At 36.7% G+C, this 27,869-nt stretch overlaps 1 protein-coding gene across 1 annotated transcript in view; it reads right to left on the minus strand.

Annotated features, from left to right (window-relative positions):
- The window catches only part of tcf4 (transcription factor 4), a 134,536-nt gene that overhangs the window by 5,985 nt on the left and 100,682 nt on the right, over positions 1-27,869 (minus strand). Inside the window, exons 10-18 of the mRNA XM_087791000.1 lie at positions 20,258-20,363; positions 18,989-19,140; positions 18,636-18,786; positions 15,465-15,535; positions 14,125-14,203; positions 9,500-9,582; positions 9,218-9,430; positions 2,927-3,053; positions 1,359-1,512 (exon numbers count right to left, since the gene is read on the minus strand). Coding sequence (XP_087647126.1) covers positions 1,359-1,512; positions 2,927-3,053; positions 9,218-9,430; positions 9,500-9,582; positions 14,125-14,203; positions 15,465-15,535; positions 18,636-18,786; positions 18,989-19,140; positions 20,258-20,363 — 1,136 coding nt within the window. The remainder of the gene's footprint in view (positions 1-1,358; positions 1,513-2,926; positions 3,054-9,217; positions 9,431-9,499; positions 9,583-14,124; positions 14,204-15,464; positions 15,536-18,635; positions 18,787-18,988; positions 19,141-20,257; positions 20,364-27,869) is intronic.

Here is a 27,869-nt window from a genome sequence, read left to right on the forward strand (position 1 = left end):
GTTGTTGATATTTTTAGCAAACATATGAGTGAAGTATTAAAATATGAATTTATTTCATTAAAAGGATCTTAAATATAGTGTTTGTTTAACTTTTTTAATATGATGAAATAATTAAATAACAATATTTTTTGTTGGATACATGTTTTTGTATTATAATTTACAATATTTTATAATAATAATATTTACAATATATTTTTTAAGAAAACCTATGTTTTTATTAAGGATAATAATATGTTATTGTGAATATCAATGTTGTTTTTTTTAATTATATAAAACAATGTTTTTTTATTACAAATAACATATTTTGTTTATGAATAACAATGTTTTTATTATGGACACAATATGTTGTTATGGATACAAATATTTGTATTTTAAACAACAATGTTTATTTTGGATAACAATGTTCTTATAACAAATAACATTTTGTAATAATTTTTAAACAAATTACATATTTAGTAGAATCAATAACATTGTATTTTTTATTATTATTTTGAATGACAATGTTTTTTAAGAAATGTTAAATATTTTCATTACAAATAACAACATTTATATTATAAATATCAAAAGTTATTATGGATAACAATATATTTCATAATAATAGATACAATTAACAATGAATACTATTTTAATAACAGCTAAACTATTTAATAAACAATAATTTTTTAATGCATAAAACACTATATAAGTAAAATTAATACCAACAATTTAAAAGAGATGACAACATTTGTACTATAAATAAAACTATTTATTTTAAAAAGTCACTATTTTCTTAACAAATAACAATATTTGTTTCATAAATAACAATGTTTTGAATATAGATGACAATATTTGTATTACAAGTAAAACTATTTTTTATTACAAATAACAATATTTCTAACATAAATAGCAATGTTTTAAAGTATAATGTGAATATTACGTGAATACAGAAAGAAACTAAAAGATAATTTTCCCAGTAGAGTCTCTCATGTGTAACTATAACGTCCAGATAATTAATATTTCATCCAGTATTTGTCATAAATATCACGGTGTCCTCGTCCTGAACACTAACCAGCACTAGTTTGAGTTTGTTTGTCAACTAGCTACTCTGCTGTGTGAGAAGCAGCTAAAACCAGGCTCAAGACCTGGAAGAAGCTTGTTCACCAGAGAAGCTCCTGCTGAACCGAGACCAAAGATCTCAACAGGAAGTGAATATTTAGCTGCTTCTCATCACACTTGGTCACTTCATCAAAGTCCAGAGGACGCGTCGCAAAAACCTCCCGGGGGGGGGGGGGGGGGGGGGGCTTTGGCGAGGAAATCCTTGCGAGGTGTTTGATACAAGCGAACGTCTGAGGCCCGGGCGGGGTCACCTAGATCCTGACCTATCAATGGATTTGAGATCCTTGTTGTCCAGGTCCTCCTTCTTGCTGTCCAGGGACTTGGGGTCCTGCAGGAGGTTCTCGTCGCCCTCGTCTTCCGACTTGATCTCGGAGCTGACGGAGGAGGCGCTCTGGCCCTGCAGGCCTCCGGAGAGAGCTGCGGACAACACTTGACAAAAAAATAAACCCGTTATAATCTTTTATTTTGGCGGATAAATTTGCACTCACTGACTAATGCTCATGTTGAAAGAAATATATGATGACGCTTCATTAGCCTCGTGAACGGGAATAAAAGCAGGTCTGCCAAAACTATTTAATAGCCTTTATTTACAATGTGTGTGTGTGTGTGTGTGTGTGTGTGTGTGTGTGTGTGTGTGTGTGTGTGTGCGTGCGCGTGTGTGTTTCGCTCCCTCTCACATCATTACACACTTGGCTGTGGTCGCTGCCGGCTGAACTTTGCTGCCAGCAGACTCATTTTCAGCCTTTCAAACCGCGCTCAGGGCTAATTTGCTGCTCATATACACTTTCTTCTTTAATATTCAAAGCACACACACGAGCAGCATTAATGTAGTGTTGGAGTTCTTGGCAGCAGACTGCAGGCGCAGCAGATGAGATCCAATAGTTTGTTATTCCTCACTTTCTTCAGGCTTTTTTTTTTTTCTACTCATGAATTTGCCTCTCGGGCCAGAGTACTTTTTTACAACCAATTGTATATTTCAGAAGTAACTTTGATATAGTGTTTATGGTGTAATTGAAGTTAAACTGGTATATTCTATATTTACAGGCTCATGAAAATGTAGTATTTATGTTTATATTTTATACACTGTATCATGTTACTTTGTGTAATGATATAAAAGTTATGTCTAAAAATATATACATGGTATTTATATGTCATATATTTATACTACTACAAAGTACTCATGACATTATTTATTATATGGATTTGCTTAGTATATGCGTATATATTTATATATATATATATATTACATTACATTATATTTATTTTTTACAAGGATGTGTATTTACTAAAATTGTATTATTTATTACTATATGTCTTAATATATATTTTTGTTATGTATATCTATAAATACTTATTTTTGAAATGGATCTGCTTAGAACATGAATATATATTAAACTGTATTGTGTTATATATTTATTTTTAAAAGGATGTGTATGAAGTATAATTGTATATTTATAATTATTATCTTATTAGATATTTGTCTTATTTTAATGATATGTATTGCTATAAGTACTTTAATATCATGTATTCATATAGGTCTGCTTAGTATAATAATAAATATTAAACTATATTATGTTACATAATATTTATTTTAAGAATGATATGTATGTAGTAAAATTGTATTTTATTATTATATGGCGTAATAGACAATAATTCAATAATAATAAGTTATATGTTGTATGTTTTGTTTTGATATAACTACTTGTAAATTGTGTATTTATTCAAGGATATCCGTTTAGAATAATCAAAAAGAAAATGAAAAACTTCTTGTATTTGACTAACATATAAAAGTCTATCCTACAGAAGAAGAACCAGTGTGTTGTCGTCGTACCACGGTAAGGGTCCGGCTGGTTGAGGTCCGGAGACGTGGCCGACTGGACGGGCAGCTGAGGCCCCGAGACTTGGCCGCCCATAGAGTGTCCCCCACGAATCCCCCCCACGCCGCCGTCTTCTCTGTGCTGCGGGAACAAAGAGAACAGATGCTTGAGTCTGCTGGTGATGAAACTCTGACTGAAGGTGTGATTCTGCCTCGTCGTCCTGCACGACCTCCACATATACATGCTTTCAAACTATCCACAGATGACCTCTGACCCCTGATGTTCATCCAGTCTAGAGACAATTTCTGACCAGCAGGGAAATACATTTATTTTAAATATTATATATATGAATGAGGGTTAAAAAAAACTGCTGTAATAAGATTTTATAATAACATGGAAATGATCATTTAATAAAAATAAAGAGATGTGTTTGTCGCTAAAGAAGTAGTTCTGTGCTCAGCCAGGTGAGGGCATGATCTGCCTTCACATCACACGCGTCCAGACACCGCGTGGATGACGGAGAAAAAAAACATTTTAAAGTACCTTCAGTTGACAGTATTTGCTTGAGCTTCAGTGTGTTTTCACTATTTCTTTCACACAAAAGCAAAAGTTCACGAGTGAAATAATAATAATAATAATAATCAAATAATGTGTTACAAAATATAAACAGCATCAACGTATTAACTGTTAAAACGTTTTATTTAGGAACTAAACATGTTATTTTAATAACACAAATGGTTGATAAGATACATAATTGTTGAGTTAAATGAATAAAAATTTCATTATCGTTACTTAAAATAAGCATGAGAATCATTAAAGATCGGTAAATTATTATTTGTTATTATCATTAAGGCATGTTCCAATAAAATAAATAATAATAAAAGAAACTCGCAGATTAAAACAGTTGCAATTCCGAGCGAAAACATCACAAGCCACGGTGACTCGACCTTGAGCTACACGACTGATCAACAGAAAATAAAAAGAGACTCCAGATGACCCAGTAAAAATATGTTATTTAACCGACAATAACTGCACAATTATCTAAATAAAGTTCCATTATTTTTTGAGGAGTCGTTATATAGTAATGAAGCCAAAATAATCTGAATGACATAATAATTGTTTTCAAACTGACAGGCAGCAGGTTTAAGGAGGAGAGATTATACAATAGAATAAACCTCAGATATTCTTTTTTCTTTTACATAAACAAGTTAAAATTATTTTTAAACCATATTGTCCACCGACGTGTAATAACTGGTGTTATGACAAAAGTGTGTTAAATAAATGTGTTTTCATATATTCTCAGTCAGGAGCTGCTTGGATTACACACAGATTACACAAGTGCATCATCTGAGATCGCTCGGCAAAGGAGGAGAATTAAAAAGCATTAGTGAGGAAGCGCAGGGGATGTGACGGATGATCCGGTTCTACCTCCTGACCTCTGACCTTTGTTCCACTGAACACTGAGCAAGTCTTTCACTGCACCATTTTTTTTTATCACAGGTCACGTGACTCCTTCCGTTAAAGAAAGAGTCGATATTCTTGTGACGAGGTCGTCGTACGGACGTGGAACCGACTGGATTTCTCAGGAAGCGAGAGCCGACGAACAACATTAAGGCTCAAGGACACGTCCGTATCCGACTATCTGCTGTTTTGGGACCACTACGATTTTTTCCCAGGGTTCCAAGGCAGGAGTTGTTTAGCGAGCGTCACCGTCCGACTGTGAATATTTGGTGATACAAAGCAGAGACAGAGTTCGGAACGAACTCCCGAAGGCAACGGAGCAACAACATCCTGCGTTCCAGACCCAACAACAAATATAAAAACATCTTTTTTAATGACTTTCTTTGTTATTTTACAGAGATGTGTGTGCTATTTTGTCAACATCTCACACACACACACGCATGAACACACTGGACTCTCAGGAGGTTTTATTTTTGTTGTTTTAACCATTTGTTCAAATTAAATGATAATGTTTTAGTTTTTAAATGTATCACTTTTAATTCACTTTATTGCTTCTTTTCACTGACGGTGCAGACGTTTCATTCACAGGGAAAACCAACAAAATACTATAATTATTATTAATTGATGATACTGATCAAATATTGATCTTTATCCCAAACATGTTGTTGTATTGGTTGTAATTTTCATTTATATTCTTATTTAATTATTCATAATTAATTCTTATTCATTTTTAATCATTTTTACGTATATTTTTTGTGTATTTATTTTATGATATGATTCTAAATTAAAATTTTCCTATATGTTTGTTGTGTGTATTTTTTTCTGTTGTTACTGACAATAAAGAGATTTTATTTTATTCTATTCTATACAAAAAAAACATAAATTAAATCACAAGTATAAGAAAAGAAACCTCAAAACATTTTAGGAAACAATTATATTATGGTCTGTTAAATCAAAAACTGTTTATTTGATAATGTGTGATAATGGTGTGTTTATCTCATGTCAATCATAACTGCAAATATATTATCTTTTATCAGGAAATTTCAGAACATTAAATGCAGGCTATCATTTTAAATCATTTTTTTTTCAAAGCACAATTTCAATTGAAGCTTTTAAGCATATTTTAATAATGACTTTAACGATACAAAAATAATAAATAATTGGATTATAAAATATGATTGTCACGATTCAAGAATCAAAGCTTTTAAAAAAGATGGTTCAAAGTGACGACTGGCCTTTGATCTGTGCTGTAAATATGGTTGAATATTTTTTTCTTTATTATGATAAAAATCATGATCATCTGAAGCATGTCTGATGCTGCATTTATGACTTATTTCTAATGGATTAAAGAGTGTGTGTCGCGTTCATCTTCCTCTCTCTCTCCCTGCAGTCCCACATCAGTCTACCACCTGTTTTCCCAGAGTTATGACCTCAGCCTGCAGGCGTCTCTGCCTAACACTGCTTAACTACATACAGCTGTGTGTGTGTGTGTGTGTGTGTGTGTGTGTGTGTGTGTGTGTGTGTGTGCGCGTGTGTGTGTGCATTGACGATAAAAACAAGAGTGACAGGAAATATGTAATAGAGTAAATATGTTATAATAAGAATATAGTGAGAAGGAGAGTAAAGGATTGTGTGAGAAAGGAGACATGATGCCTGTGTGTGTGTGTGTGTGTGTGTGTATGGGGGTGTGTGTGTGTGTGCCATGCATTGAATTTAATTTGTGCCTCTGTTTTCCATGAGAAATATAAAATATAATAAATACAATTAATAAAGAAACCTGCAGGTTTGATTCTTTGACTCTTTTTTTTATAGTTTTTATAGAAATAATAAAAAATACTTAAAATTCTAGAAAAGACAAAATAAAAAGTAATTTAGTTTAGTAGAAAAAAGAGTATTGTTTAGAATCTGGTGACACCATACGTATATAGATACAGGGTCAACGATACGATATAGTGTGATACTGTGGTAACAAATATATATTTGTAGTATTGTCGAGTACTTGACTCTGGTGTTGCAGAATTCACAGACCACATGACTCTTGACGAAGTTGTAACTGATTTCATTGTCTAGAAACCTAAATATGTCCAAACATCAGCTTTAAAGGATGCTGGAGTCGACTGTATCCTCTCGTCCTCAGTCATCACCAGGACCTCGCAGGGTTTTATTGTTCCTTTATCTGCAGAGGACCTACCGACTGCTGCCATCTAGTGTTCGGATGTTCAATTTCAACACAAAAATGAATATTTGCAAATTAACTTTATAATTTAATAAGTAAATTTCATAAATGATTTTACTTTAAACACACTTTGATGAATTTGACTGTATCCTCTCGTCCTCAGTCATCGCCAGAATCTCGTTGTTCCTTAAGCTGCGGGGGATGTAACGACTGCTGCCATCTAGCGGTCGGAGGTTTAATTGCAACAAATAAATGTTTGCAGGTTCATTGTAAATTAAATGATATTTTACACACACTTTATTTAAATAATGAATTGAAACAACTTTAGTAAATATTAACTATGATCTAAAGTGGATATTTTCTTCCAGCCCTGGTTTACAGAGCAGCAGCTCAGAGTGGAAAGACGGCCGGACAGCTATGCGTGAGAAGAGCACAATCTCTGTGGGAGCCAGCCAACACATGCATGCACGGCACACACAAGCAGAGGATGCACACGCACACACACACACACACACACACACTCACAGGTGCTCTCTATTTAGCGAGAGCTCTTCAAAGTAAAACTCTCTAACAAAGAGCAGAGGGCCGAGCTGTTGCACTACTGTGACGAGAACAAGGGGGCTCGCAATAATAACCCACTGCCATAATTAATAACACAGCACAGAGTAAACACTGACACACAACATGTCAGTCACACACCACCAAGGAATGAAGTCACGGATGAAGCAGGCGTGTGTAAAGTCCAGCGTGCGTGTGCGTGAGTGCGTGTGTGTGTGTGTGTGTGTGGATAGAGAGATAAACAAAAGCAGGTCTGAGTGAACATGTCGAGGCATCTGAGCGTGTTTGTACTGGCTGTGTTTTCATGAAGCCCTCCCACATCTCCTGATGTTCCACAGCTGTGCACGGACGTTTGTTGCTTCAAGTTCATTCACTGATTCTCTCCAGCGCTCGTCCGCCAGGGTCAAGTCCTCGTGGAAGCTTTTATGACCGGTGGGAGGCGGCGGGAGTCGCCGGAGGAAACTCGCAGTAGGCGTTTGCTCTTTACGTAAACAAGAGTCTCAGATCCACCACTCGCTGCTTTTCCTGTGAAACTACGAACTCTCCAGACTGTTTCGGCAGGACCTGCACGAAGGGTCCCCGAAACATTCCCTGGACCGGAGTGAAGAAGGAACCGAGGCCTAAACCTGGTCTAGTCTTCCTGTGTCCAGGATTCATCTGGTCTAAGTCAGAACATGTTTGCCTTCCATGTCTGCATTCAAAAAAACATCGCACTACAAATGTATTCACTGAGATATGATATTAAAGTATCAACTTCTCTTAACTGTCCTCACTTTAACATTCACTGATGTGTACAAATAAAGTCACATAATAAGGTTTGTTGAGACTTAAGAAACCAAAGATATTAAAATATGAACAACAAGTGTCTATATTTGTTACTGTTTGTGTGATTTTAGTTTCGAAGAATCAGTATCTATGGAATGAGAGGTTTTGACACACGTACATGATGTATCTTTTCGGTAACCACGTAAATCCATTTACAAATCGTGTGATTAAACACAAATCTTAAAACAAACACAAGTCAAGCATCGAATCCTGTAGAGAGATGATATGTCTGTGTTTTGTCGGAAGTTGTGCGTTTTCCTGACCTTGTGTGTGATTCTCCAAGTTACACATTTGTTAAACAATTTACACGTCTTTAGATCAAGTAATGCATTTGTAATTCAAGCTATACATTTGTAAACCAAGGTAACAATAATAAATCGAGTTATTTATTTGTAAACCAAGTTACGCATTTGTAATTCAAGTTACATTTTTCTAAACCGATTTACGGATTTGTAAACCAAGTTACAAATATGTTAACTAAGTTAAGCATTTGTAATTAGAGTTACATATTTCTAAACCGATTTACGGATTTGTAAACCAAGTTACAAATATGTTAACTAAGTTAAGCATTTGTAATTAAAGTTACATATTTCTAAACCGATTTACGGATTTGTAAACCAAGTTACAAATATGTTAACTAAGTTATGCATCAGTTAACCAAATTACACATTTGTATTCTGAGGTACATATTTGTAAACTGAGTTATGCATCAGTAAAACGAGTTACGCATTTGTAATTTTAGTTACATATTTGTAACCGAGTTACACATCAGTAAACTGAGTTACACATTTGTATTTTTAGTTACATATTTGTAAATTAAGTTATGCAGCAGTAAACCTAGTTACACATCTGTCATTTTAGTAAAATATTTGTAAATTGAGTTATGCATCATTAAACTGAGTTACGCATTTGGAATTTTAGTTACATATTTGTAAACCGAGTAACACATTTGTATCTTTAGTTAAATATTTGTAAATTGAGGTACGCTTCAGTACACTGAGTTACACATTTGTATTTTTAGTTCAATATTTGTAAATTGAGTTATGCATCAGTAGACCTAGTTACACATGTGTAATTTTAGTAAACAATTTGTAAATTGAGTTATGCATTTGCGGATACACTGACATATTTGTAAAACCTTTTAATTTGTGACCACTTTGAAACAATCCTTCACAACAGCAGTTCTTCAGAGAATGTAGTAATAAGTGCTAGTAAAGAAGAACAGTCACTTCGATGTCACCCAGACAAGCTCCACAGAATAAAAGAATAGAAGCAGTGAACTCACCATGAGCGAGTGTCTGTTTCCTGAAAGCAGTCCTGACCCGTAGCCACTACCCAGCGCTCCGATGGCACCATTGTGCGAGTGTGCGGGTCCGATGAGGTTGTGCATGTCAGCACTGTGCCCGCCGGACATGCCCGGCGACGGCCCGACCGCGTGACTCCTCAACACGTGGATGGCGTCGTCTAATCGCTCCAGACGATCCTCGATGCGACTTTGCTGCAGAAGAAGTCGAGGTTCAAACACCGAGGACGACATCTTTCAAACTCTCTCGCAGAAGAAACGTACCAGAGAGTGAAGCGGTGCCGCCTCGTAGTTCGGCGACGAAGCTCCTTGACCGCCGTTCCTGGACCAGGCAGCAGAACTGGCCGCTGTGAGGAACAGAACCGAAGAAGCAGGAGGTGAGACATTTGAGATTAAATCTGAAGAATCAAATGCATAAAAATCTGAAAAACAATATTATTATGAAGAAGTTTTCAGTGACATCAGAGTATTAAACGGTTGAATTTAACACTTGTTAATGTAAATGTTGAAACTATTATTTGAACTTTGTAATTTGTATATTAAAAGTTTGTATTTTTTATTTATAAATTGGTGAATTAAAACATTTGAATAGTTTGCGATATCATGTGATCATCTGCGTATCGCATGATTGGCTGAGAGAGAGATCAAATAGCTCGGTGCTCTGTTGCTAATGTCTAGTGGCAACATTTATATGTTGAATTTAAAAGCCTACGAATGAAAATATGTTACATTTAGAAAATGTATTTTTAAATTATTGGAATAAGAATATCGAATTCTATATGTGAAAAAATCCAACTTTTCAACGTAGAAATGATTCAATTTAATCATTTTTAAATATAATTCAAAGCTTTAAAAAACAACTAAAATGGCTCTGATTCACTTCCATACAACGTTTTCGGACTAAACTACTCTCGACTCAACTAATAAAAAAACGCTGCTCTTTTGAGACAAACTGTGATTAATATTATTCAATGTTCTTCATCTCAATACGAACTGAACTTTGATGTTTGGTGATAAAGCATTTCTGTGATCAACAAGGATCTTAATTTAAGATAAGATTCTTTATCAATCCCTCGAGGGGGAAATCCAGGTTTACAGCAGCAAACAAAGAGCACAATAGAAGAGAAATACTAAAGAAAAAGAAAAGAACACACTTATTTAAAAATAACAATTTCTTAAAATAACTTTTAAAAGTGCTAATGTAGTATCTTAAAGGTTCCCTTTTGTGTAATTGCTCTGGATAGTTTGTGTCGAGATAACATTTCTTAAAAGATGATTATAATGTGCTGCATATTAATGTTATTATAATGTTTTTATTAATATATAAAACAATGAAAATATATAATTATTTTACAGTTAGTGTTGTTCTTAAATTGTTCTCGTGTTATCTTGATATTTTTTGTATATATATATATATATATATATATATATATATATATATATTTTTTTATTGTTTAAGCGCTTTGTGACCCTGGTCTAGAAAAGCGCTCTATAAATATAAATTACTTGTAGATTAGGTCCTATATATCGCAATATTATTTTATATATATATCGATATTCATGGGCACTGTATCAGTTTTTAATAAACAACTCACACGCAAATACTCGCTTTGTGAAATACAAATATAAATATAACGTTGTAATAATATAATTATATCACAATATATCTAATTGTTGCCTCTGTATCGTGATACGTGTCGCCATATTCTTGACAAAACACACTTGTTACCCGTGGAATACACTGGACTTAAATTCTAGTCAAACATAAAACATTGAAAAAACACCAATACTCGGTGCCATCATGCAGATTTTTGCCTTTTTTTCTGCTCAAAAAAACGAGAGGTGGATCAAACGTAAACCATGTGTCTGTTCTATCAGATGAACCACAGAGACTTCATCGCCCCTGAAGGGCCCGTCGTTTCCACTCGTGAACACAGACAAGCGCTGAAGACAAAAGCTAATCATGAATCATAAACAGAAATGCTAATTTCACATTTTTTTCTCTTTGAAATGGAACACATAGATGATTAGCATGTACTCTCGCAGGAACAAACAGGCTTTGTCGAGCGCCGTCGCCGAGAAGGGCTGCCTGAGAACGGACAGGTCTCATTAGCCGCTTAGACAGAAGGGACAGTGTCTCGCGTCCGAGTCCACATCAACGCCGGGCCCCGAGTGTTGACAGGCCTTTCAACAGACGCTCATTTCAGATCCCGCGGACACATTAGTACGTTCATGAGCAAAGACACTAGGAAACGCCTGGAGTCACAAACGGGTGTTTGAAAGTTCAAAGTTCTGATTCGTCACTGATGAAGCTTCATGAAGCCTTGTTTTTCAGAGCCCACTAGATGGCACCGTTTGATGTTTAATCTTTGGTTTTGAAGCAAACATTTTAATAGAAAATCCTGTCATTTAAAAGCCAAGGGCGCCACCTCTTGGTCTCTGAAACTAAGGCTTCATGAAGCTTCATTTTCAGAGCCCACTGTTTGCTTTTTAATCTTTTGTTTTGAGCAACAATTTTAATAGAAAATCATGTTTTTTATAAGCCAAGATCACTACCGTTTTGCCTTTGAAAATAAGGCTTCATGAAGCTTCATTTTCCGAGCCCACTAGTTGGCATCGTTTGCTGTTTAATCCTTGCTTTTGAGCAACAAGTTTAATAGAAAATCATGTCATTTAAAAGCCAAGAGCGCCACCTCCTGGTCTCTGAAACTAAGGCTTCCCGAAGCTTCATTTTCAGAGCCCACTGTTTGCTTTTTAATCTTTTGTTTTGAGCAACAATTTTAATAGAAAATCATGTTCTTTATAAGCCAAGATCACTACCGTTTTGCCTTTGAAAATAAGGCTTCATGAAGCTTCATTTTCAGAGCCCACTAGTTGGCGCCGTTTGCTGTTTAATCTTTGGTTTTGAGCAACAATTTAAATATAAAATCAGGTTTTAAATATGCCAACATTGCTACCTCCTGGACTCTGAAATTGAGACTTCGCGAAGCTTCGTTTTCAGAGCATACTAGATCTCACTGTTTGCTTTTAAATATTTTGGTTTAAGCAGCAATTGAAAAAAAATGAAGTCTCTTTTAAGCCAAGATCACTACTTTCTTGCGTATGAAAATAAGGCTTCATGAAGCTTCATTTTTAGAGCCCACTAGATGCCATTTTTTGCTGTTTAATCTTTGGTTTTGAGCAATAATTTGAACGAAAAATCATGTAATTTACAAGCTAAGAGCAATCAATACTAAACTGAAATCCAAAAAATGTTCTTACTCAACAATTAAAAAGGAAAAAGGTTGAAACTCTATTATTTAAATAAACATTTTTTTAACCATCAATGGACCTACTACTTTTTTGACAAGAATCTATTTTGTAAGTTCTAATCGCAGCCAGCATTCCCTCTCTTTCTTTTGTACTCCTGCTAGACTCTCCATTACATCCTGTGTTGGTGCTCTCTCCCCTGATCCCTGATCCTTGTCTTGTATCGCTGATCTGATCTCATTAGTCGTGTTCCTCCTTCTTTCATGCGTCTTGGATTGTGTTCGCCGCCGTTCCTTTATTCCGATGGCGAGCTCATTTCCATATGCTAATTGCACGCTAATCACCTGGGAACGTCGGTGAGCGCAGACAAATACTGTACGTGTAATAAATGGCAGAGTAAATTATAGTGTAAGACATCCCGGCAAAATTAGCCCTTTATTAATTTGCATGTAGTTTATTCTAATAGCTGTCATTTAAAATTAGCTCAAAGCTCAACATGATCATGCAGACTGTGTTCATCAGAGGCCAATAAATCCTCATTACATGCAAGAGTTAATAATTAAACTGTGAAAAAAACACTTATGTTGTTTAGATGCATCTAAAAGATGTATATGAAAATAGTTAATATCTAAAAAAAATGGAATAAATAGAAAATAAACAAACTAATAATATAAAATAAATACTAAAGAATGCAATTTCTAAATTGGTCGACATAAGAATATCTGCTGTTTTCACGGGAGTATTCACATTTTTAATCCAAAAATACCAAGAAAGTAACACAAGTTATTTTTATGTATATTTATACATATTTATATACAAGTTATTATACAAAGGTTAATATAAAGATAAAAATGTGTTGATATTTATTTATTTGTATTCTTCTTGTGATCATCAACATTTTTCAATCATCATATAAATTGATTTATTTTACAAGTCAAATAATTCTAATAACTTGATTTATTCATCAAGCATCTCTTTAGTTTATTATAATATAATGAACGTGTTTTAGGATTTTATTTATATCAAGAACTATGTGTATCGATCATGTGTAGTTAGTTGTCAAGAAAAAACTGAATCATCAGCAACTGGAATATATACTTAAATGATAATAAAATGGATTAATCGCATAACAATGTTCACACAGTTTGGCTTCAGTGATGTATTTTTGTCAGACATAAGTATTTACAAGTCAGACATCAGTTTAAATCAGTTGTATTTGTCAAAACCAAAAATAAATGTGAATAAAAAGTCAATTTTCTTACTTAACAGTCAAGTCGTGAGTCATTCAAGTCGACCTTGAGTTATTTAACAAAGTTGTGATGTGAATTAAAGTACATAAAAAAAATGAAATTAAGTTGAATTTATAGATTCCAGATCAGCTCTGTTTGTGTGTAAAGTGATATAAGCCTGTGTGAGTCGACTGTAATGATGATGATGATGATGATGATGATGATGATGATGATGATGATGATGATGAAGTTTGTCAACATGAGGATGACAGTGATTATGTCTGATGATGTCTGTTAAAGCTGGATCATCCTAGCTTGGATAGAGTTAATTCTTAGAGTGTATAGATGGAGAACGAAGTGTTAAATCTCAGCAGAACTGACAATAACTCTGGACTACTTTGTGACATGTACCTGTCAGGGATGGTGGGGAGCCGACGGGGGTGGAGGGGTTTGACGAGTAGCTGTTGTTTGTGTGGTCGGGTGAGTAGATCTGAAGAAAGGGGATCACACAAATACAAAACAGTCAATGGTTTATAGAAGAATTTATAATTTATAAGGATTTTAAAGTCCCATGTTATGCTGGTTTAAGGGCTTTTAAAGGTGGAGCACGGAAGTAACTTTCTTTCCATTAAACACTTATTTAATTCAGTAGAAATGTCAAGTTTTTCTCACTTCTAAATGTTCTTTGCTGTAGTCAAGGGCAGAACCTACTGCAGGGAGATTTATTCAAATGGTGCCGAAAACTGAGCAAAACAGTGATAACTAAAATCTGAAAATAAGTAAGAGTGAGTCAGTTTCAAAGTTAAATATTTAGCTATTTAATTGTTGTTAAAAGTTGAATGATTTTAACTTTAAATATTTTCTTATCTGTGGCTCTTTCTTGCCAAATGCTTTAAATATAGTAAAAACATTTTAAATTGTGTTTATTCTTTTATTTTCTACTGTTTACACTTATTTATAAAATATTGCAATAGTGAAACAGTTGTTTGTTATTTATTATAGTATAATGATTGTTATTACATTATTACCGTATGTTTAATCTAATATATATTTATGTTTCATCTTTTTCTATTTCTACTGTGAACTTGCAGCTGTGATAAACTGAAATATCCACACGAATAAATAAATAATTTTAGATGTTGGAAATGGTAATTTTTTCCTTCCACAGTATAATTATAATTAAAAGTTGTTTTATTCTTTCCTTCATTTATTCTGTATTTTTAACTCCACCTCTAACATTTGTATCAGTATCTGTAACGTATACATCTAGATTATTTTATGTGTAATCCTTGACATTATTTATTAATTTTAAATTTAAAAAAACGTTATTTTATTTACATAAGTCGTTTTTTCTGTGTTTTAGATTTTCAGTTGGATTTTTTTTTATTATTAAAAAATCTCAGAAGTTGCGACATGTTTTATTTGTTGTACATGTACATGTCTAGTTTCTGACTTTGTTATTTCGTTGTTCTTTTGTGTGTCATGTCAAAAAATAAAGTGTCGCTTGAGGTATTTGGTGAAATGCATCACATGTTTTGTGACAATCTTCCAAACAATATATATATTTTTTTGCATATCACGGCCTCCTCAGAGTCAAGAAACTGCTTGTAAACTGTGTGTGTGTGTGTGTGTGTGTGTGTGTGTGTGTGTGTGTGTGTGTGTGTGTGTGTGTGCGTGTGTGTGTGTGTGTGTGTGTTTGTGTGTATGTGTGTGGTTGTGGGTGCAAGCATGCATGTGTGCATTGTATTTACCGACGCAAGTGCTTTCCCTAAGGCATCTCCTGTCTGAGAGCTGCTGGCTGCTGCACTCTGCGCTCTGTTTGCTGCGACACACACACACACACACACACATCTGTAGGAATATCTCAGAATCGAGGGGTGAATTCTATACAATGAGGAAGTGACAAAATGTAGAAATAGAACAGACTTCTTAAATCAACATTGTCCAACTGATCACGTTCATGTTACAAAGAATGTGACCTCACCGGACACACATGCACACAAAATGATATTTACTTTACACACGACTCATGATGAAGCAAAAGTAAAACATCTTACTGACTCAACATTAGTGGGTTTATTTGGAACAAAATGGCCTCCAAACAAAAAAAATGTTACAAATAGGTGAAGGCAGAGAGACAGGCAGAGAGAAGAAGAGAACGACAGGTAGAAAGACAAGAAGAGAGACAGGCAGAGAGACAAGAAGAGAGACAGGTAGAACGACAAGAAGAGAGACAGGCAGAAAGACAAGAAGAGAGACAGGTAGAAAGACAGGTAGAGAGACAGGTAGAAAGACAGGTAGAAAGACAGGTAGAAAGACAGGCAGAGAGACAGGTAGAAAGACATGTAGAGAGACAGGTAGAGAGACAGGCAGAGAGACAGGTAAAGAGACAGGCAAAGACACAGTTAGAAAGACAAGAAGAGAGACAGGTAGAAAGACAGCTAGAGAGACAGGTAGAGACAGGCAGAGAGACAGGCAGAGAGACAGGTAGAGAGACAGGTAGAAAGACAGGTAGAGAGACAGGCGGAAATACAGGTAGAGAGACAGGTAAAGGGACATGAAGAGAGACAAGTAGAGAGACAGAAAGATAGACAAGAAGAGAGACAGGAAGAGAGACAAGTAGAGAGACAGGCAGAGAGACAGGAATAGAGACAGGTAGAGAGACAGACTGAGAGACAGGAAGAGAAACATGGAGAGAGACAGACAGAGAGACATGAAGAGAGACAGGCAGAGAGACAGGAAGAGAGACAGACAGAAAGAGAGACAGAGACAGACAGAGAGACATGAAGAGAGACATGAAGAGAGACAGACAGAAAGACAGGAAGAGAGACAGAGACAGACAGAGAGACATGAAGAGAGACATGAAGAGAGACATGAAGAGAGATAGACAGAAAGACAGGAAGAGAGACAGAGACAGACAGAGAGACATGAAGAGAGACATGAAGAGAGACAGGAAGAGAAACATGGAGAGAGACAGACAGAGAGACATGAAGAGAGACAGGCAGAGAGACAGGAAGAGAGACAGACAGAAAGAGAGACAGAGACAGACAGAGAGACATGAAGAGAGACATGAAGAGAGACATGAAGAGAGACAGACAGAAAGACAGGAAGAGACACAGAGACAGACAGAGAGACATGAAGAGAGACATGAAGAGAGACAGGAAGAGAGACAGGCAGAGAGACATGAAGAGAGACATGAAGAGAGACAGGAAGAGAGACAGACAGAAAGAGAGACAGACAGAGAGACATGAAGAGAGACATGAAGAGAGACAGGAAGAGAGACAGGCAGAGAGACAGAGACAGACAGAGAGACATGAAGAGAGACATGAAGAGAGACAGGAAGAGAGACAGGCAGAGAGACAGAGAGACAGGAAGAGAGACAGGCAGAGAGACAGAGAGACATGAAGAGAGACAGAATGAAGCATCATTTAGTCATTAAAGTCTCACTATTGCAACACAACCGAGCTCATCTGGGGATTACTGCTCTACAGCAGGAAGACACACAAAGATACACAAAGACAAACACACAGCGACACACAAAAACACACACAGACACACAAACTATGTGCGATGCGTAACGTAAAGCATATGCAGAGAAAAATCTTTTTCATAAATGAGAGATTAGGACGACAAAGGAGACAAAGATGAAAGTGTTTTTTTATTCTCGGTGTAACCTCTTGAAAGAGAACATAAGCTGCTTTTGTCATCATGTTGTCGTATATTGTGCGACCAACTCTGATCGTGACCCACACACATATGCAGTACTTTACGTGTACTACCATCACTGGATGATATAATAACACTAAGTGATTTTTTAGGATAATATGTGAGAGGAGGCTGAAGATCCACATCATTAGACACGAACATTGATAAAGTACTGCCTCAAATACACACTTATGAAAATGTATTGTATTATTAAGGATCTTACAATAGCCAATAGAAGCTGAAAAATAAAATAAAATATACATTTATTATTATTATTATTCAATAATACATATGGTTTAAATTATTTTTGAAGGGGGTCTTCTGCCCCCCTTACAATTAACACAGGGGGGAGCAGAAATTGTGTGGATCCTGCCTACTTATTATGTAATAAAAACTGTTAAAATTGCAGTGAAATTAGAAAAAAAAAGATTTTTCATGGGGGTCTTCTGCCCCCCTTACAATTAACCCAGGTGGGAGCTGAAATTGTGTAGATCCTGCCTACTTATTATGTACTAAAAACTGTTAAAATTACAGCGAAATTAGAAGAATTTTTTTTTTTCATGGGGGTCTTCTGCCCCCCTTACAATTAACACAGGGGGGGGGCTGAAATTGTGTGGATCCTGCCTACTTATTATGTAATAAAAACTGTTAAAATTGCAGCAAAATTATTAAATATAGTTTTTTAATGCCCCCCTGACGCCCCCCTTTCCCTTAAGTCAGCCAGTGTGTGCGAGTCAACTTCCACTATCTACTACATTTTCAATCTATTCAACACAAAATAAAAGTCCTCACATGTTGTGTAACATTTGACACACATGTGATGTGTGTCCACTCAACCACACAGAACTCCATTTACACACAACAGAGCTTTTTTCGATTTGAATTTTAAATTTTTAAGAAACATGTGGCCGAGTCTCAACTTCAGTCCAGTCAAGTCTAGTCCAGTCACTCATCGAAGCTAGTGACGAGTCCATGAAGCTTCATGAAGCCTTATCTTCAGAGCCCAGGAGGTGGCGCTCTTGCCTTAAAAAAAATTAACTTGAGGGTTCATGAAAATGAACGCCAAAGATGATACAGCAAAGAGCGCCACCTCCTGGTGAGCCGGTGATGCTTCACGAAGCTTCGGTTGAAAACACGACAGCAGTAACTTTCACTGCTCAGAAAAACTACATTATTAAGAAAACTACAGATCTATAGAAGAAGAATATTCTTCTTACGCATGACGCTGTCGGTGCCGTTGGTGGAGGCCGTGCAGGACGCCGTGCTGTAGTGGTTGGACCCGCTGCTGTTGCCGGACCCTCGGTGGAAACTGGACATGGGAGGAAGGCTGGAGTTGATGTCGGCAGATGAGTGAGGAGGGTAGTTCTGCTGAGAGATCGTGTTCAAGGACGACGTTATTGAAGTACATGTTCATAAAAAAAATTAAATTGTTGTGCAACAATATTGTGTCTTTCCACTAAGTCACTGTTCCAATCACCGGAACATTCTGTTCAGACTCCTTCTCTCCGGCTACACCAAACAGTTTGAGGACCTTGACATTTTTTCTTCTTCCGCCGTGACATTTTCTCACCAATCTGTCGTGAGGGTGGATCCCGCAGTAGGAGGAGCTTTGCGAGGGTCCGTGAGACGAGGTGCTGCTCCCCAACATGCTGCCGTGGTAACCTTGCTGGCTCATGCTCGTGCTGCTGCTGCTGCTCCAGGGATCCCCACTGTGGTGACCATCTGATGGAGAGACCGACATGATGACGACGCTTCGGACCCCCCCGTCCACGGCTCGGTCCAGCGAGTCAGATAATAGGTTTTTTGAAGTGTATTTCTACTTCATTTCAGACGACACCAGATCATATATAAGGGGGTTTCAAACTCAATCACATGAGGGGCCAAAATATTTAAGTCAAGGTCAGGGGCCGAAGAAAAAACATATTAATCAGTAAGATTGTGATATTATATTTTAATTCTGGAAGATTTGATGTACAATTTCAGAATCATCTCTGTGTTTGTCTTTCTTTAATTTTGATACAATTATCCAGTGGGCCACATGAAATGGGCCAGATTTAGCTGCTATACAATACAGTGACCACTAGGGGTGTTAGAAAATATGGATACGGCGACATATCGCAATATTTCTTTTCACGTTACTTTTTCAAATCTTTTTTTTGCTTATGATTTAAGTTATTTAATGGTTAACAGTTCATAAAGGGTGTTTTAATTAAGATAATTCAAATAAATTGATTTATTCGATTACAAAATTAAAATGCAAATATTGTTAATTTTTGTGTTGCAATTTAACACCCGACCACTAGATGAGAGCAGTCATTACGGCCTCCTTAGATAAAGAAACAATGACATTTTCCGGGATCCCACGATGACTGAGGACAAGAGGATACAGTTGACTCCACTAGCTTTTGAAGCTGTTTGGAAATATTTTGGTTTCAAAACAAATGAAAGCAGTTACAACTTCATCAAGACTTCGTGAGTCAAGTGTGTATTAAATATTTAGATTTTTGAATATACTTTTCACGTGCAAAAATCCACAGGGTTCATTCATTTTTGGGTTGCAATTAAACTTAAAATTAGGATTTACGAAATCGAAACAATGAAATCTTGCAAGATCATGGCGGTGACTGAGGACTAGAGGATACAGTCGACTCTAGCAGCTTTTGGACAGATTTTGGTTGAAAAAAAGGAAAAGCAAGCAGTCTTTGTCAACAGTCATGTAGTCTGTAAATTCTGCGAGTACTCGACAATACTACAAATTTATATGCTTGCTTTTACAGTATGACTTTTATCCAATACCCCTAGTTACCAGTACTTTTGACTGTATAATCATGGTAGTTACCTGGCATGAAGAAGGAACTTGGGAAACCAGCACTCGGCGGTTTAGAGGATGGATATCCTGGCGAGTCTCTATTGTAGTCCGCTGTACTGGCAGATGGAGCGTACACCTGCCACACAAGGAAAGGGTCAGATATGTGGTTATAACAAACACAAATATTAACATTAAATATAAGAGGTCAACGTTTTCAAACATAAATAAGCAGGAACAAAAAATGTACTTGCTCCAGAAGTAACCACAGCATTCTTTTATTTATATTATTATTACTACAATCTTCACAGTTGACTATTATTATCCTAATCCTTGTGTTACCTCAGGGTCAAGGTGACCCAATGGCCTGCAAAAATAATTTTGTTTGTGGTGTAAGACAACACAAGGGATACCTCAAACAGATTTGTGTTCAGGCCTTCGGGTCACCTTGACCCATAGATAACACAAGGGATACCTCAAACACATTTGTTTTCGGGTCACCTTGACCCGGAGACAACACAAGGAATACCTCAAACCCATTTGATTTTGGGTCACCTTGACCCAGAGACAGCACAAGGGATACCTCAAACACTTTTGTTTTCGAACCTTTGGGTCAACTTGACCCAGAGACAACACAAGGGATATCTCAAACACATTTGTTTTCGAACCTTCGGGTAAACTTGACCCAGAGACAACACCAGGGATACCTCAAACACATTTGTTTTAAGACTTCGGGTCACCTTGACCAAGTAACAACACCAGGGATACCTCAAACACATTTGTTTTCGGGCTTTCGGGTCAACTTGACCCTGAGACAACACAAAAAAGCGCTCTACAAATATTACATACTTTATAACTTACAAGGGATACCTCAAACACATTCGTTGACAATCCTTCTGGTCAACTTGACCCAGAGACAACACAAGGGATACCTCAAACACATTTGTTTTGGGGGTTGAAAAGAAGGTGGGTAACTACTGGTGTATGTTAAAGGATCATGGCTGCAGTGTGAGCAGCATCAGCTGGAAGACATCAGGAGGTCCGCACATGTCGGAGCGAGCGATCTCACAAACACAGGTCTGTGGATGTCATTAGAGCTGAACTCAATTTCCCTTAAACATCCTCCTCATCCGCCGCTTCCTGCGAGAGCTGCTCACGTCATAAAAGCACATTTGCAGACCGACCAACACCGACGGGTCCAGGGGTTGCGTCATGTGGCGTGAGGGAGTGTCACGGCTGCACGACACATGGATGCTTTACATTCTTGGTCAACACACATGTTTTCCTGTCCAGCACTTTGGGATTTAAGTCTCATGTCCTGCAGCATAGTTTCCCATCTAATGTGTTCTCTGATGAAATATGTGAAAATGAGTGGAGGAGAGAAGGAAGAGAGAGAGAGAGAGAAAGACACTTTTGTTGTGTCTCACTACATTCCTCATACTTGAACACACTCTGCACCTGTTCCCGTCTATCCAAACACACACACACACACACACACACACACATACACACACACACGGATCTCCAAGTATTCCCACAGCGCAGAGGCCCCGACCCGAGCCGAGACCTTGACAGTGGTGTCACTTCCTTGACAACTCCAGAACTGAAGGGAAGAAGAAAAAAAAAAAAGGCTGCTATGATGCAACAAAAATGTCCGGTTCCAAAGATTGAGAATCAGGCCATTATTCTGTTGTCGAAAATGCACACACGTACACGCACGGTGTGGGTAAAATTCATGGAGATTGTAAAAGAAAACAGTTAAGAAACATAGATAACACACGACAACAGTTATACAGAGATTACACACTATAGGAAAAGCTGAAGGATCAAAATTGACTTGGTCTTTAATACACTTTTCACATGCAAAAATTCACGTTTTGTTTGTTTGTCATTTTTTTGTTGTTGCAATTAAACAGTCATTTCGTCCTACGCAACTGAATCAATGATATCTGGCTATATCACGGCGGTGACTGAGGACGAGAGGATACAGTGACTCCATATCTCTGGACATATTTTGGTTTGAAAACAAATGAAAGCAGTTACGACTTCGTCAAGAGTCATGTGGTCTGTAGATTCTGCAACACCAGAGTCAAGTACTCCACAATACTACAAATATATCCTTGTTACTACAGTATCACGATATATCGTATCGTTGCCTCTGTATCAGGATACGTACCGTATCGTCAGAATTTTATCCAATATTCTCCCCCAGTTACCAGTAATTTTGAATGTATAATGTTTATGAAAATGTAATCAATATAAGACAGCACTGTATCGGTAATGTCTTGCAGATCATATTTTATATGTTACTGTTGAGTTTTAATGGTTGACAGTTCAATAAAGTGTGTTTAAACAATATTTTTTATCATCTTAAATTGAAATTAATATATTTATACATGTTCATTTTTCGTGGTACAATTAAGCCTTTGGCCCCTAGATGGCCGCATTACATCCCCAACAATAAAATAATGCAAGATCCTGGCGATTAACTGAGGACGAGAGGATACAATGTACTCCAATGGTTTTTAAAGCTGATGTTTGGACATATTTGTGTTCCAAAACAAATGAAAGCAGTTATGACTTCGTCAAGAGTCATGTGGTCTGTAAATTCTGCAACACCAGAGTCAAGTACTCGACAATACTACAAATATATCCTTGTTACTATAGTTTACGCATTGTATCATATCGATGCACCAGTATCGTGATACTTATCATTAGATTCTTGCCAATACATCTTTAATCCCAAGCATCCAGTGAATCAAAAATGTTGATATAAAACAGGAAATTAAATTATTTGTACTTGTTTCAACAGCAGTTTGAGAAAAAATACTAGGTTATATTTCATTGTTATTGTGATTTCTAGCTGCTTATAGTAATTCTATTAATTTCTAGATCATATTATTGTTATTCATATTTTTAACCTTTTAGATACATTTGAATCATATTACATATATTATTTTTAATAAGTTGTTTATGAGTAGTATTGTTCAAAAGTACACTGACAACGTAAATACTTGCAGTAAACACAGTAAAAAACAATCATTTTCAGGGTTGGCAGGGATGCAGCCCGACACACAAAGTACCACGGAGTGAAATGAAAAATATTTAATGTTTTCAGGAGTGAGTCAAACCTAATGTAGGAAATCAGAAGAGAACAAAAAACATCACAGGTTTCATCAAAGCTTCCCTCGCGGCAAAAGGCAGCAGAGAATAAAAGACACATTCCAGGGAAAACTGATTCCTCATGCGTCGAACACACTCTCACGTACAAACACACAAACACATTTACCAACAACATCCTCGTTTATCAGGAGTTACATCTGATGCACACCACAGTCAAAACATTCACGCTTTAATATAACACTGTTTTTATATTTGACTTGATGTTACGCTACATGTGGACTAATGAGTCGAATACAATCTTAATTTAGAATTTTATATATACATCCTGGTATTTTTAGATGATTTTAGAACAATATTTATCTTGTTTTTAAGAGAAGGCTTCACACTTACATGTCGGGCTCTCTAGATGAATTACACAATTTACAGTTGCATTAATTCACTTTGAACATAAAAAAAAAATCATAAATATTAAGAATTAATAATGTATTTTACGCCTATAAATATAAATTACACTTAACTTTAAGCATGTCTCAAAGATAAAAGTTAAATGCCATTCATAGCAGCATATTAAAGGAATTGAACCAGAAAAAAGGTTAATTATGGTTTGAAATTCTACAACAAAGCTCACTCTTATTAAAAAGAGATCGTAATGTTTGAGCTGATAACTTCGCTCAATACAGGAGGAGGGTCTTATATCAATCCCCAAATGTGCCGACACATCAAAAAAAGGGGGTCGAACACACTCACACAATCTTTTTATCAATTGAAATGTATATTTACGTAACAGGTTTTCGGTTTCAATATCGTCTATAGGCTCAATTTATCTCTGTATTTGGTCTCCAAACAAATTCCAGTTTCACTCGTATTGTTGACATTAACATCCATGTTATCCTGAAGACCAACATCTTTCTATGTCGCCGTATGAACACAAACACGAATCTACTTCGATGTAAATCATCCGACGGGGGCCACATAAGAACGACTCCGCAGGCCAGATTCAACGTGTACGACACATGTTCTATAAACAGCGTCGACTCATTGAACCTTCCAAACAAAAACCTGAACGTTCTTTAATGAGCGAGCAGATGAGGAATGGAAACTAACTCACTGCGCACATAAATGGATAAAGGGAGGGATGACAGGTCGATAGCAGTATTCAGTTCAGCAGGTATAAACACAGATTAAAATACTTTGTTCCTCATTAGTTCGCACTGAGAGTTACAGGCTGAACAAAATGTACGTTTAATTATTTCCTTTTCTTTCTTTGACGCTGGATTTATCTTAATAATCACCAAAATCACTCCCATTAAATTTCTTTCTGCCTCATTTTTACACTTTTCCTTATCTTATCTTAAGCACAGGCCTCCTCTTAGATCAACACCAACATTCAGAAGTTAGTGAAGGGCCACGTAAAATGACAGATTTGGCCCCCGATTCTCTCTGTGGAAGTACCACGTACGAAGAGATCTTCAAACAAAGAGGACCACGTGTGAAAAAACGACAGCGTCTGGATCATAAAAAAAAGGTTAAAAGCGATAAATAAAAACAACTTATTAAAGAGATTCTGAATCTATGGAGAGATTATCAATAACTATATCAATAACTTCACTAGAGGTTCAGAGTCTGGCGCTGCGGTCCGAGACCATGATGTACCTGCTGCATCAAAGAAGGAACGCATGTCTGAATATTTCCAGCTGACGGCTCAGAAGAAGAGAAGTGATCATGCACACGGTTCACCGTGACTTTATCCAAAGCAGATGTGCTGGAATTCTGGAAGGAAACCTCATAACACACACACACACACACACTCTTCTGCACCTGTCTGGTTTCTCCAGGCCTGTTTTTCGACACACACTCTTCTCAGACTAACATCTTATTTAACACACATATATTTGACTAACGCACACTGAAAATATGGACGTTTAGTTTAGTGTATGAAGTGAAGTAAAAGTGAAGTTTTTCACCAGTGACCACTGAAGAGGCGGGAACCGGGTCTGAAACGCACAGATGGAACAGACATATTTTCGAAAAAGGGTTCTGTTTTTTTAGATGTATTTTATGACGGAGATCTGAGCCACGGCCACAAAAAACCCTCTGAAGGTTAATTATCGAACTGATTCGGAACACATGGTGGGAAAAATGTGTGTGTGTGTGTGTGTGTGCGTGCATGAGAAAGCGGAAGGAAATCCCACCAAGCCGAGCCTTATTCAACCAACCTGCAATTGAACTAATGTGATCCAGATGTCTACACACACACACACACACACACACACACATGCGCACACACACACTAATTGACTCCAGAAAGATCAAGAATGACAAAACTAAATAAAAAAAAAGGGACAACATGATGGAAAGATTAAGAAAGAAGAGCCAGACTTGTAGATTCAATAAAAAATCCTTTTTTTCTTCCAAGTTCAAAAACAGGAAGTCAGAGCGAAAATTAACCACAAAAACACCATTAAGAGTTTTTAAACTCTTAAAAAAAAAAAAAAAAACACCTGTAAATATTCGTCCATACGTGTCAACTGAAAACACGCCGTCACGACACACACAAAAAACGCACACACAGGAATTCCATGCACCCAAACACACATTCCTCGACTCATTTTCCGCAACACACACGCGAAAAAACGCACACACACACACGCACACTCGCTCCCTGTGGAGCTCCTGCTTCCTGCGGCTTGATTAGAGCCCCCTGTGAGAAGACAAGTGTGCGTGTGCGTGAAGGTGTGTGCGTCCTGCACCTGTTGCTGAAGACAGGGGTGGTTGTGATTTGGACAGAAAACACCGAGAGGGGGTCCGGGGAGGGGGGGCCCACACAGAGAGATAAAGGAGAGAGACCGGTGTGTGTGTGTTGTTGATTGACACTTCTCGATCAGGTTTCTTACGACACCTTTATTTATTTATTTTACTTATCAATATCAAATGTTACCGAAGATTCCTCTCAACTTTGATCTTTTGATTTTTAAAGACCCCGTGGGTCGTCAGGTACCGATGGTACCGGCGTACGGAGCACAAACAAGCAGGAAAGAGTGTGCGTCTGGCGCGGTGTTTACACTGAGGCCGAGGGGAAATGAGTTCAAGATGGTTTCAAAGAGTCAGACGAGCCGCGCAGTCACACCGCTCTAATTGACCACTAATGACACGTCACTCCGGCGGACACGCTTGATCCGTGTGCAGTAAAGCACGACTACGGGATTAATCACCTTAAAGAAACAAAAAAAAAAAGACAGACATGTCTAATATCACTATTGAGTTTGTCAAAAAAACAACAACGATAACAATGTATTTATGTAGCACAGAAGTTAGCGTGGATGCTAACAGGGACTGATGCTACAGCTGAAGATGATACTGTACTTGAAAAGACACAATGATTTCCTGGGTCATAAACGCGGTCTAGACGACACAAACACAGACATCACGGTGCAAAGACGATACGGGTTAGTGGTTAAATTCCTTCTTAATGTGTGCGGCGATCTTCTTTACACTCTCAAATATACTTTGACATATACAGATACTTTATATAGATCTTAAAGACTAAACAATGCAATAGAAATGTTACTGTCAAGCTACTTTTACAGTATTTTTTGACATACTTTATGTGTGAACTTTTATTTATCGTGCATTTTTAATGATGTATCATGAGAATAAAGACTAGATCTGGGTCGTTTGGGTACCTTAACATATTAGTACTCAAATATTTTCATAAAACTTGTGAAGACACATCAACTTAAAACTAGTTGAATGACTCATATAACGTGACTTGAGGTGTTTTGTGTGATTTTTATTTTCACTGTAAAAGTTCCTGGGGATAGTGTGAACATGCTACATATCACGCTGGTTGTGGTTAAAGTTATGTTATTTAAAAGCTGTCACAACGCATATCATATTTCATTATCAACAATCTGATTCATTACCTCATCGATTTCCATCCTTCATTCAGACAATGGAAGTCATGGCAACTTTTGCTACGTTTAGCGAGTGCTCATGGGAAATGTGGTCTCCTGTAAACACTACCACTTTAGTCCAATGGCGTCGCTCGACTTCGAATCGGATAGAATCACTTTAAATACTAAAAAAAAAAAAAACCTTGGACTGGGATGTGATATAAATATAATTTACTAGTTGTATGAACTGGATTTGATGGTTTGAGTGAAGATGATTAAACTAAAAAATAAAATCAAAGTTTAATTTTTATTTTTAAATGTGATGTTAGTTGGTAGAAATTGGCAGGTGACAAACTTTTTCATCATTATATGTTGACCAGAGTCAGAAGCATATTATGTCAAAATTGTCAAAAACCCTTTTATTAAAATGCCCGCACTATTACAAAATAAATGTTATATTTGGATACAGTTCTAAATACACATGTTTTCCTCTGAAGTAGCACAATGTCTTCTTGTAAGGGCGGTGTATTGGGAATAAGTTGGCGATACAAGGGGCAACAATACGATACATTGTGATACTGTAGTTGTGTTGTAACAATGATATAAATAATTTATTTTAGAATTTAATT

Source organism: Callionymus lyra, chromosome 5 (assembly GCF_982586985.1).
Source record: "Callionymus lyra chromosome 5, fCalLyr1.hap1.1, whole genome shotgun sequence".
NCBI classification, from domain to species: domain Eukaryota; kingdom Metazoa; phylum Chordata; class Actinopteri; order Syngnathiformes; family Callionymidae; genus Callionymus; species Callionymus lyra.